The sequence below is a fragment of the Eretmochelys imbricata genome, chromosome 2, assembly GCF_965152235.1.
Source record: "Eretmochelys imbricata isolate rEreImb1 chromosome 2, rEreImb1.hap1, whole genome shotgun sequence".
Classification (NCBI taxonomy): domain Eukaryota; kingdom Metazoa; phylum Chordata; order Testudines; family Cheloniidae; genus Eretmochelys; species Eretmochelys imbricata.
The window spans coordinates 241,924,500-241,937,865 of NC_135573.1; the positions used below are offsets into that span (position 1 = coordinate 241,924,500).

Below are 13,366 nucleotides of genomic sequence, written 5' to 3' on the forward strand. Positions count from 1 at the left end.
GTTCTACGGAAAAGGACCTAGGGGTGACAGTGGACGAGAAGCTGGATATGAGTCAGCAGTGTGCCCTTGCTACCAAGAAGGCCAATGGCATTTTGGGATGTATAAGTGGGGGCATTGCCAGCAGATCGAGGAACGTGATCGTCCCCCTCTATTCGACATTGGTGAGGCCTCATCTGGAGTACTGTGTCCAGTTTTGGGCCCCACACTACAAGAAGGATGTGGATAAATTGGAGAGAGTCCAGCGAAGGGCAACAAAAATGATTAGGGGTCTGGAACACATGACTTATGAGGAGAGGCTGCGGGAACTGGGATTGTTTAGTCTGCTGAAGAATGAGGGGGGATTTGATAGCTGCTTTCATCTACCTGAGAGGTGGTTCCAGAGAGAATGGTTCTAGACTATTCTCAGTGGTAGAAGAGGACAGGACAAGGAGTAATGGTCTCAAGTTGCAGTGGGGAAGGTTTAGGTTGGATATTAGGAAAACCTTTTTCACTAGGAGGCTGGTGAAACACTGGAATGCGTTACCTCGGGAGGTGGCAGAATCTCCTTCCTTAGAAGTTTTTAAGGTCAGGCTTGACAAAGTCCTGGCTGGGATGATTTAATTGGGGATTGGTCCTGCTTTGAGCAGGGGGTTGGACTAGATGACCTCCTGAGGTCCCTTCCAACCCTGATATTTCTATGATTCTAAATAATGCAAGTTTGATCTGGGAAAGAAAAACACAGGACCCACCTTAATTTTTAAAAATAAATTTAGATTTAGAGTTAAATTGATGTTCTCAATGGAGGAATTATCCATAATGCCGATTAAGAGCGACAGTAACATCAGGAAAAAAGTTTTGCTCTCAGATGATGGACAAAAATCACGTTTTCAGCAGTATGGCTGCAAATATACCAGCAAATCACCTATATTAACAGTCTTATTGCAGATGAAAACCTCAGATTTAATTTTGTTCCATAATGGAACACACAAAGACTGTAGCATTTTTCAAAATCTGCCTTTTCCTTCCTCTCTTTTTGTAGCTCGCACCTTCTCTTGTTGCCTATTAGCATTTGCTGGTGCTTTGAGATGACAGTTGCCAGGATGTAGCACAATGCTGTAAGCAGTATCACCCTGTGCCAAGAATGACTTCAGTGAACTAACCCAACTTGAGAAGGCTGAATCTTTCCCCTACTTTTTCCCTGGGGGGAGGGTGTGGGTAGGAATAAATTCTAAAATAAAATTCAAAGCATTGCATAGCTACAGCTACATTTCAAGGAGAAGGGCAGTAACTCAGTTTGTGTTTAATTATGAAAGATATTGTATGAGGATGCCAACTATACTGGAATATATGGATCTTTTATAATGACAAGACATGTCTTGACTAAGTAGTACACTTGTCTAAAAACCCCCCAGAGATAAGGTAACACTGAAGCCCCAAATGTTTGTTCTGGAGTGCACCCAGCAAAAATTCTGTTTAGTCTACAGCATGGTTCTGTAAAAGATGGTTTGTAAAAGTTTGTCTCTGACCACATGAAACGTTTGCATTCTACCAGCAAGACCCGTGCGTAAACACATTTATACTAAAAATTCTAGTGAGAGTACAGACATAGGATTAGAAAATTGGACAGTAAGGAGCTGTCTAGTATACAGAGAAATCACAAGAGGAAATAAAGTATAGACTTGCCTTAAGAAGCTTTAGTACCATCTTTGGAATGCATGTGTTTGAAAGCACAATAACTGAGCTCCCACTCTACAGAAGAGGGACCTACTGTATTCTATCACTCAGGTCAGTACTGCATATTATTATGGGAAGTGAGCTTGGTGTTGTGAATGTAGATCATCTTAACAATGCTACTAAAAGCATGCACCATGTACATACAGAAATGTGTAGTGCCCATTACTGTTACTTACTCAGCAAGATCCAAGTAAACAAAATGTTTTAGCACATTCTGAATGCATTCCGGTATTAAACACACAACAAACCAATCTAATGTACCTAATCAGGTAATTCACATAGTCGTCGTCTTGGAAATGAGAGGCTGAGCATCAGCCTGAGTGAACAGAGGAAGGCCACTCCTGCACTAGGGAGCTAGCAAAGGAGAGGAAGCAGTGGGAGAAAGGAGTAAATAAAAGGTGCCTTAGGAGCTCGGGAGAAAGGACAGAAATCCTCTTCAGGAACTGGAGAGTAGCAGCAGCAGCAGGTGCCTTCTGTATGTAGGGCTTGGATCCACATATATAGTGTATAAAGCGAAATAACAAGCAAATTTTGAATTACTGGTCAATTATATTCCTTCTCAGGAGCGTGATGACTACACTAACCAGTTGCAGATTTATGATACTCACTCTAACTTAATGAATTATGACACTAATTCTCTCAATTGCCCAGTTATTCTCCCGCTGTATACTGAGAGAAAGACAGAAAGACAGACGCATATATGGCCTTTAGACATTTGACAAAATATATCAAAATTAGCCTGATCCCAGATAATCAAAACATGTACTTTAACATAAGTATATTCTTTTAAAACACTATTTTACTTACCATGTTCATTTTCAGCACCTTATAAACAAGTCCCCATGAAACAGCTAAATCGGAGGGAATTCAAAAAATGAACATAATGGATACGGTTTTCAGAGCTTCTAGGGCCCCAGAATATCAACAGGCATGATTTCATAGCTACTTTTATAATCATTAACCTGGAAACACATTCCATTTCTTTATTTTTTTTATTTGACAAGCAGCAGTATCATGTTCATCTTTTTTATTTTACATTTTAATGTAGATACAATTATTAGGATATCTGTCATATTACAATATTTAGTTTAACTTTTTCTTTTAAGATACATTAAAAAACATCAACTGCAAACGTGAAGGAGGGGGAAAAAAAAAAGCATGGTACCCAACCAAATTTCCACATTTCAGCAATACTTCACTCATTCTTTTAGTAAAGTTTTAAGAAATGTCATAATGACATGAGCTTGAAATATCTATAGGCATTTTCATTGACGCTCATGACGTGGCACTGGTGATGTTGTAAACAGCAGAAAAACAGGGGCTGCCAAGTGACCAGTTATGGAGGCATAGGCCTGCTTCTTCCCACAGGAACACACCAAACAGTGACAGCAATGATCTCCTTACAACCACACCTGCTGGAGAGCAATATCATGCTACATAACTGTATTCATCTGCTGAGGCCTGGCTTCGCTCAATGTATTGTTTATCTATTAGAACTTCAATACACTTCTTAATCATGCTGATACTTGGGTTAAACCTAGCTCTCGACTGGCTAATTACCTGTGGAAAAAAAATATTTAAATGTATCACTTATTCATTAACATCGCTTCAATGCAAATGCAATATAATTTTCTCTAAAGAAAAAAAAGACCACAAAAATTATTATTATATACTATATTTCTGAGAGACAGAAAGCCTCCATCATGTACTAAGGCCAAAAAATACACATGGATTGTTTCTTTCCTGACTATATCTATTTCTTTTATTGATTAAGTTTACTTTTACCATCAATGGAAAATTGTAACTTGCAGTTGCACCCCTTGGTTAGCTTGTAACAGAACAGATAAAGGGAAACATTCAATTTAAAATTCATATAGTGTAAATTTCTTTACCTATATTAACAACTTCTTATATCAGTGGTTTTCAACCTGTGGTTCATGGACCCCAGGGGTTCCACAGACTATGTTTAAGATTTCAAAAGGGCTCTGCACCTCCATTTGAATTTTTTTAAGGGTCCACAAATGAAAAGGTTCAAAATAACTGTCTTAGATAATAAAAAAGAAAATCATTTTAAAAATACAATGTGCTTTTCGCTATTTATGTTGTTTACTTTTTGAATCTGTCAGCTTGGCAAATACAGTAGAAATCAGTTAAGTCAGTTTCACTTCCGAGTTATAAGTACTGCTGTGTTTCATTTGTGAACATTATACAGTAGTTAGTTATTTGTAAAAGAATAGATTCAATTAGAATTTAAAACTAAAACAATTATTAGTTGTAGGTTTTATAACTGTTTTTATAAAAAATGTTGAGGCAAATCTGAAGTGATTGACAGTATTCCTTTAACTTGGGTTTATAATCGGACTGCCAAATGAATTATGCTCAAGATTACAAGTAAAGCGATAACTAAGGGTATGTCTATCCGCCGGATCAGCGGGCAGCGATCGATCCAGCAGGGGTCGATTTATCGCATCTAGTCTAGACGTGATAAATCGACCCCCTGAGCGCTCTCCCGTCGACTCCTGTACTCCAGTGCCACGAGAGGCTCAAGCGGAGTTGATGGGGGAGCGGCAGCAGTCGACTCACCACGGTGAAGACACCCTGGTAAGTCGATCTAAGTACGTGGACTTCAGCTACGTTATTCACATAGCTGAAGTTGCGTAACTTAGATCGACACTCCCCCCCCCGGGTAGACCAGGGCTAAAGAGGTTAAATCTAGCATTGGATCTCAGAGCTAAGCACGGTTTTCTCCTCATGCATCATCATAATTAAGGCTGGTCGTTTGTCGTGGCAAAAAAAAAAAAAAAAAAAAAGGTAATTCTAGTTTTTTAAAAAGGAAGAATAGCAGCAAATAAGTTCTTTTCCTTTTGAAAAGCCATCACTAACAATTTAAAGACCATATATGAAGAAAGAAAAATACAAAAATACACCAAATGATAAGCATTTTATGAAACACTCAGTAGCATGTTTGTTTGGACAAAACATGTCATCCATTCATCAATTACATGGTTTTAAAACCATTAAAAAAAACCTCAGCTCACTCTCCCATACTCCACTATACAGGACAAATAAAGACAAATTAGAAAAAATGGAGCCTTTCAGTAGCAGGTTGGCTGGGGTTGATATAGCCCATATTTTGAATGAAAAAAACCCTAAAAGGCACTTTCTGTAACAGACATCATGGCCCGACAGTCTTAATTATCCTCAGTAATCATCGGATAACATTTCCCATAACTGTACTTCACTTCCTTCATTCCTGCAAAGCTAAGAGGGAACGAGCTAGATTCTGTACCTCCTTATGCATCATAACCAAAATTGTCTGCTAAATTCTAATCCATTATACCCGTGCTGCTTCTGCCACAGACTTTGAAGGAATTGAACAGATGCATTTAAATGCCTAATTTGGCCTGCAGAAACAATCTTTTTCCGAGACTAACTTCCCCCCACAGTGAGATGTTTGGGCTGTGCCTCTCTTCTTACAACTACTCCAGGCAGTTCAGACTTCTTCATAAGATTCTGGAGCTTGGCCATGCCCTTTCCATTCACACATCAGAGGTGTTGAAACACTGAATTATTAGATAAATTAAAAAAACCTATTCACCCATGATAACTAGACACACAATGATGGTGGAAGACATCATCACAGATCTCTCTCAACACTTGTAAGAGTATTGTCCATACTCTTGAGCAGCCCGAGAGAGCAGGTCTGTGAGAGGCTAGGTGAGTCTATTACTTTAGAGGAGTACACTTTTTTTTGCTGCTCAGTAGCCAAGCTGTATGACTACCATTGAAGTTCAGTGAGAGTCTAAGTGCTTAAGTCACTTCTGAAAATGGGATATATACTTCTAAGTCATTTAGGTGCTTTTGAAAATTTACGCCAGTAGGCGATTTGAGGTGATGAAAATCATTAGAAAGGAGAAAGCAACAATCTTCCTAGCAATGGAAGAAGGGGAAAAAGGAAATACAAGCAGACCTGGCTGTCTGAGAGCAACAGTATCTTTTGCCAGGAATCTCTCATTTGCTTCCCAGGTGAAAACGATTTCACATTGCAACTGGATACAGCGGGGGACATCCTACCTCAGGGGTGGGCAAACTTTCTGGCCTGAGGGCCACATCTGAGTATGGAAATTGTATGACAGGCCATGAATGCTCATTAAATTGGAGGTTGAGGTGGGGATGAGGTGAGGGGTCTGGATGGGGATGCAGGTTCTGGGGTGGGGCCAGAAATGAGGAGTTCGGCGGGGTGGGGGGGGGGGGGGGGGAGAGAAGAGAGGCTGGGCTCTGGCCTAGGGCAGGGGGTTGGGATGCCAGAGGTGACGAGGGCTCCGGCTAGAGATGTGGGCTCTGAGGTGGGACCAGGGATGAGGGGTTTGGGATGCAGGAGGGGGCTGGTAGTTGAGCAGAAGGGTTTGGAGTATGGGAGGGGACTCTGGGCTGAGGCAGGGGGTTATGGTGTGGGAGGGGCTTTGGGCTGGGGGTGCAGGTTCCAGGGTGGGGCCAGAAATGAGGGGTGCAGGAGGGGGCTCCGGACTGGGGTGTGGGGGAGGGGTGCAGGAAGGGGCTCCAGGCTGGGGCTGAAGAGTTTGGACGGGGATCAGGACTGGGGCAAGAGGTTGGGGCATGGGAGGAGGTCAGGGGTGTAGGCTCTGGACAGCGTTTACCTCAGGTAGCTCCTGGAAGCAGCAGCATGTCCCCCCTCCAGCTCCTACATGGAGGTGCAGCCAGGCAGCTTTGCATGCTGCCCCATCCACGGCGCCACCCCTGCAGCAGCAGCAGCAGCGTCCTCCCTCCAGCTCCACGTGGAGGTGTGGCACTGGCCAGGCAACTCTGTGCACTGCCCCGTCCACAGGTGCCACTCCTGCAGCTGCCATTGGCAGCGGTTCCCCGCCAATGGGAACTGCAGAGCTGGCACTTGGAGTGGGGACAGCGTGTGGAGCCCCCTGGATGCCCCTATGTGTAGGAGCTGGAGGGGGGACATGCCACTGCTTCTGGGAGTTGCAAAAAGCCACGGCAAATGCGGAGCGGGGCAAGCCCCTGACCCCGCTCCCCAGTGGGAGCTCGAGAGCCAGATGGGGCCCATATTTTGCCCATTACCGTCCTAGTTCAATGGACATCAGGTGGAGTTTGGTTCAGGGACCTCTGTTATTCACCGATAGCTAAGTTAGTTTGCTTGTATTCACAGTCCCTTTTTGGGTGGAATGCCTCTTTTGCCTAGACAAGGCTCTGCATCACTCCAGCCTTTGACTTGAACTTCCTGTATGCTCCACTGTTGATTTATTTATGATATGGTTGTCATGGTATCCCACTGAGGCATACTCCTTCCTCTGGTGATCCTAGAAATCCTACAGGCCCAACTGGCCACTCATCTTTGGAAAGTTGATGCTCTATGAAGACTTTTTCTGATTTTGCGTATTGTGGAGTCCCAGATGACTTCTTAGAGACTGGCATTCAAGGTCAGGAATCTGAGGGAGGATTTTACCACTGTAAGGGCTTCATGTTTTCTCCAACTGAGGGACCGGATCACTACTGATGGTGTTTTTACTCTTCATGTCTTTTTTTGGGAATGATTCCAGGCTCACAATAGGAATCACTGAAACTCTGCCACATGCAGTTTTGCACGTGGAGTAACCGCTAAGCATGAAATCAGAACATCCAGGAATTGCAGATGAAGATAGATGGATGACAGTTGTGTGGAGATCAGTGCCTGGATCTTACTGTATTGAGAAATCTCTGCGGACATCATAGTGGAGTACTTTTTGGTTCAGGGACTTCTGGGTCATTTGATGTTCTGTAGCTTTCTCAACTCTCTACACAAATAATCCTTTAAGAAGGGATTTAAAAAATCCTATTTATCAGTAAAATGGGGATAACGATGGTTACCTCCTTTGCAAAGCACTTCAAGATCTACTGATGAAAAGTGCTAGGTATTAAATCATCACATATCTGTATGCCAAAAGCATGGAGAGGGTCCTCCTAATCTTTCTGCAAGGCATCCTGGATTATGCTCTAAAAACATTAGTACAAAATGAAGCCCTGAACTACTCAAACTGGCTACTAACAATACCTTCATAAGCACCTTGGGGTACACAGATTAAAGAATAAGGTTTTGTATTGATAGTGATGATTCCTGTAGCCAAAGAAATTTCAGAGAACAGGTTTGGCCTGAACTATGCAAGGAAGCATCTGTTAGGTCCACGATCATTAGAAAGTCTACTGGAAAGACTGTAGTGATGGCGGAAGCTAGAGTCTCCAGGCTAAGCTTTGTTTTCTTCACTGATCTGATTGTTCAGCCTCTTGAGAGGTATGATGGTTTGAACTGGTGAAGATGTTTTGGCATGGTGAGTCCCAGGTGAAAGAGAGGACTGACTGCCCTGTGCTGAGTTGTCTCCGGAGGAGTCTTGGCTGGTGTAGGGTTGGATGCAGAGTCCCCTACAGGTTTGGACTATAAGACCCTCCTGTGGGACAGCAAGGGTGTATATACTGAGAAAAACTGGTAGAATGTTCTCTTTCTGTGTGTCCTAAGAGGGTCTCCTCATAGATGGATCTCCTCTTGGCCTTTTACTTGCTTTATTTAACTTGCTGAACAGTGGTGGGAAAGTAGGGAGAAACAGAAAGGCGCTTAACGGGTGATCACATTCAGAGCTGAGAGCTATAGAAATTTTGATTCCCTAAGTGGGGTGGGGACACTGGAGAAGTCTGTGCTTGCTGCTATGGGAAAAAAGCTTTAAAAGCACAGGGATAGCTAAAGTGGGAGTACTGAGCCACTATTCTGTTTAAGCTGCCAGCCAAAAAATCTGGTGCCTGGCGGAAGGTGTGTGGCCACATATGAACTGCCATTAGTACCTTCCTGCCTACAAGGAAGAGGTGCAAATGTCTCAGACAAAGAAGTGACAATTTTTGCTAGAAAAATGTAATGGGACTGAAGGTAATAAGAAATCTGAATGTACTGACATTGACACGAAATAAAAACGTTGCAAGAACTGGGAAAGAAGCATTTCAACTTGGACAGTTAAGAAGCTAAAGTTTTAAAATATATATCATATGGGTGTGACTTGTTCTTTGTGTAAACAAATTAGCCTAGAAAGAAGGCTGCACCAACTTAGTGTTAATTCTTAGACTTCTATAACACTACACATAATTTGCTCTGCATCTTGGAAAAAAGTTTCAGAAGCACTTAAGCGACTTTGGATCCTAAGGCCTAGTTTCAAAAGTGACTTTAGCTCCTAAGTGCCTAAATCCCTTTAGAAATTGAGGCTTATGGTCATACGTCAGTAAGGCATTTTTGAAAAGTTTACTCTAAGTTTATTTGGAAGCTATGGCTGACTACCTGATGAGTGGAGTGCCAACAAGGTATGTGACAACACTGCTGTGTGATTTTCACTGGTTGCCATTCAATTTCTGGGTGGAAACTGAAGTGTTGGTTTTGTCTATAAAGCTCTAAATGTTACAGGACTTGTCTTGATAGACTGCTTCCTTCCTTGTTCTGTATTGCCACAGTGGAGATCTGCAGAGGCATCTGAGCAGGAACGCTCTTCGGTTAAATTTGGGAAGGAGTTGCCAACTAGTTTTTTTCCTGTAAAACCTCCTTGACTTGGTAATTCATTCCTTCTCTTGATGCAAAATAGCCTAAAATACCACCACCTGGGCATGCTGCAAGGCTCACCTGTCTTTTAGGCAAGGTGGGAGTGCAGAGGGAATGAGGTAGATACCGAGATGGAATGGGTTATTTACTTACTTACTATATTACTTAGTTATGATTGGATTTTGTTATAGGATGTAGGTGGCTTATCATATAGTATAAATATGTGATTTTAAGTGATGGAAGATAACCTAAGCCAGGGTTTTCAAGAGTGGCTAGGACTGAGGGTTTCTCAGTTTTGGAGAGTTCAAACTAAGATATGTTACAGAGCTGATCTTCAGAAGGTGGGTGTTCAGATCTCAAGCTGAATATACAAGACCATAGTGACTTTTGATAGATGCACATTCTGCGGGGTTTTGGGGGGTGGGGGAGAATCAATGCAGTCTAGAGAATTTAAGACACTTTGTCTCTCCTTAAAATTGAAATGTAGTCTAAAATTTCAACATACTTTTAAAAACTGAGCTATAAAGCAAAATGAAATTCAGCCTTATCATAAGAGCTCTGGGCTTGTTGGGTACCACCATGAAAATTATACATTAACTCCTGTGACAGGGATAACTGCAGGACCAGATGACCGCAACTAAACATTCCCACTTAAGTAAAACTCCTACATTCTGAACTAAAGCAATTCTAGAAAAATTCTTGCCAGTCATTAAGTATTAGTTCTGAGGGATACACTGCCTCAGTTTTGTGATTAAACACAACACTCAGTCATCATACAGCTTTTCATTTAAATCATGACAATGGACAGCATTTCCTCTTACCTCCTGAATAAGAGCATTATGCCGCAGCACTTTACGTGCTTTCATGATACGGACTATAGCAGCTTGAAGGTACATTTTCCTGTCTTCATCTACAGCACTTCTGGTCTGCTCCATCTCCTGAAATATGGGAAAAATGGTGATGCAAACACACTATGATCAATAAACATTTAGAAAACATCTACAATGCTTCTGACTTTGCTAAAGGAAACAAAAGTCAAATTTTAACAATGAAATCTAGTTAAATCTCAATTTTAGAGCTTCTGGGCAGGATTCTTATCTATGAGGTTACAAAGGTTAGTGCACATCCATTTTCCCTTGCAGAAGTGGAAAACCAGATAAGGAACTTGCACTGTTCAGGCTTCTGACCAGTATAAGACCGTGCAGTTCTGGGGTGCAAGACTGGGGGGAACTAGCGGGAGCCTCTGTATTGTTGGTTCATGAGTGGCTGGGAAAGCATTCATGTAACTCAGCTGGGTGTGTCCCTGTGGATGTCTGTGTAAATGCAGTACCTGCCAGAGGTTTGTGGCTTTACAGCATCACAAAATGAGATGGAGCTCAGGCTGCTAGAACAGAGGGCTCACCAGTCCCACAGTCCAGGTTGCACCTCGGGGACCCCGTCACACCGCTAATAACCCTAACCAGCCAAAAGTACAGCTAAGGATCAGTATCAGAGTGTCCTGTCCAAATCCCCTTTCCCTGATATGTGTACGGGAACGAGAGCAGTGTTAGAGCCTCTGTAGCCCATAACTGCCACCAACAGATCCCTCTGGAGCTAGATATTTTAGCTTTAGGAACAGATTGCACAGGTATTGCAGCCTGATCTACATAAAGCATAATATAAAAACATAATTATAGCTCTGCACATTTACAGTGTTCACTCACTTTTTAAACTGTAAAGCTCTCCTAAAATTCTACAAATCCCTTTCTTATATGTAAATCCTTTTGAATTAACATTCTCTAATGAGAAATTGTTTAAAACTGTCCCAATCTGTACTAATAGCCCATTATTCCCCCACATACAGAGACAGAAATGCTTACTGTTTCAGTCAGATTAGAATCTATAAATTATGATTCATGTGATCAGTGTTTTATAAAACAAAGAGAGATGCTCCTGCCTGGAGAACCTTAATTAATTCAGGTAGACATTTCATGAAGTGGTGAAGATGTCTGAAGAGATCAGTGAAAAAAGACTCCATAAAAGAAGCATGTTTTCAGGAGGAAGATGTTCTTGAAAGATGAAAGGAAAGTTGCTTGGTATCTGAGATGAGTGAATTCAAAGCACAAAAGGTGCCATGGAAGAAGGTGAAAATCTAAGAATGGGATAAGAGTGCAAGGGTAGCTTCAGAAAGGCTTAAAGTGGAAGGATAAAGGAGGAGAAAAAGAGCACATATAAAGGAGCACGATAGCTGAAATGGATCTTGAAAGGGAGGCCTGGGGCCTGGACTTCATGAAAAAGGCAAGAAAGCTAGAGATGAATAAAGGTAAAGATCCTGGTAGAGGGAAAAGGAATAAGCTATTGTTTCAGGATGTTATGCTCAGTAAACGAAACAAGGAATGACATGTAATCCTATTTCCATTTTTATACAGATGTGCCTGCAGCTGGCTAAGTTTTAACAACAACAACCTTGAGATGACAAAAAAATGAAGACTCTAGCAGTCTTACTAAAGAATGGTTCTATAAAAGATTTTTCATAGAAGCTCTGAAAGGTGGCAAGTGAAGCCCAAATATGAACCACACAGAAGCCTTGGGTGGAAACTTCTACCTCAAAAAGTTGCTACTGCATTAGCTGAGTATACTTTAAACAGAAAGGGAAACAATCAATTCAGGTTTTGATGGTATTCTTTTAATTCAACATCCACCTTTCAGGAGACAGATACTGGGCTAGATGAACCATTGGTCTGACCCACTATGGATGTTCTTATGTTATATTCACCTTGATAACAAGCATATAGACACACACACACACACACACACACACGTATCAAAAATATTGCAAAAATTTAAACAAAACTAGGCATCCAAAAAAGAGTTATTTCTGAAAAGTTTAGTGGTGGTGTTGATTTTGAACGGGCTTTTCTAAAGGCTCTATATACACAGTTGCATATACTCTGAAGCAAATGGCAACTGAACAGGGCCTGTAATAAGGTCTGTGGCTTCTCTGATACTGGCAGACTGGGATTTCTATAACAGTTTCATTTCAATTTAAAAATGTATTTTAATAAATAAGAATATGAATAATATAAAAATAAATACTGGAGCACACATAGTAATTGCATGTTGTTTCTGTATTATCTATTTCCAGTGTGTCTTAGATTTCTGTATTAACAATGCAACAACACTGCGGAAGTTAGCAAGGGAAAAAGATATGCTGGAAGCTGTTAGATCTTTGGACATTTTAGGAGGTGTGGAAATCAAACTGAAATCGTGGGATAAACACATTAGTTGCATATTTCTACAAGAGTGATCAGCAGTGAAGTAGCAGACACCATAAAACACCAACATTTTTATCTTGAGAGCTGAAACATATTGAAATGAATAGAATAGTTCACACCTCTCAGAACTATTGTTCCATGCTGTTCACTCAAGACAACATCACACAGTATACTAATTCACACCTTGCTCACAATTTCAAGCTTAATCTTCAGAGCCATGAGGGTTAGAAGCAATTTTTAAAAAATTAAAGTTTACTTTCTGGAATACAATTCTGTGACTAGGAGCAGGGGAAGTAGATTCTGCATCCACAGAACAACTGAATACTTGATACTTCAATTTAAGTTAGTGAAACCCATTCTTCACAGTTCTGTAGTTTTAAATAGTTTCAAGAATGGTTTTGAAACATAAAACATTCAGTCTGATGAAAACAGGCACTTTTGAAATCTTTGCAAGTCCATATTTATCTCCTTTTTCTAGCAGTAGTAAAGGTAAGGAAAGACATTCTGATACAGGTTTCTGAGTTCTGATGTTTTAAAAAGGGTCAAACTAAGTAATCCTTTGAGGGCTGTGATTAGGTTCTAAGATACTTTTGTTTAAAAAGGACTAACAAAAAAATAGCTGCCTTAGAAGGACATGGAAGGCTAAGACATGGACATGGAAGGCTAAGATCAGAGCTAGAGTGTACCCTCATGCTCACAACTTCAAATTTGATTATATACATAACTCAAAATAGAGATTCCACAATTTCTGGGGTTTGTTCTTTCGAACAAAGCCAGATATTCTACCATTTATTATAATATAACGTATTTCAAGTAGGGG

General features: G+C 41.1%; 1 protein-coding gene across 6 annotated transcripts in view; it reads right to left on the reverse strand.

Annotated features, from left to right (window-relative positions):
• Positions 1–2,686: 2,686 nt before the first annotated feature.
• CUL2 (cullin 2) overlaps positions 2,687–13,366 on the reverse strand; it is an 86,055-nt gene continuing 75,375 nt past the window's right edge. For 5 of the 6 annotated variants that reach the window (XM_077808307.1, XM_077808304.1, XM_077808305.1 and 2 more), the window contains 2 exons: positions 10,114–10,230; positions 2,687–3,273 (listed from right to left, as the gene is read on the reverse strand). In XM_077808307.1, the coding sequence (XP_077664433.1) occupies positions 3,142–3,273; positions 10,114–10,230 (249 nt within the window). In that variant the 3' untranslated portion in view covers positions 2,687–3,141. Of the gene's footprint in view, positions 3,274–10,113; positions 10,231–13,366 lie in introns of those variants that run through there. The other variant, XR_013344964.1, reaches the window with a different exon arrangement.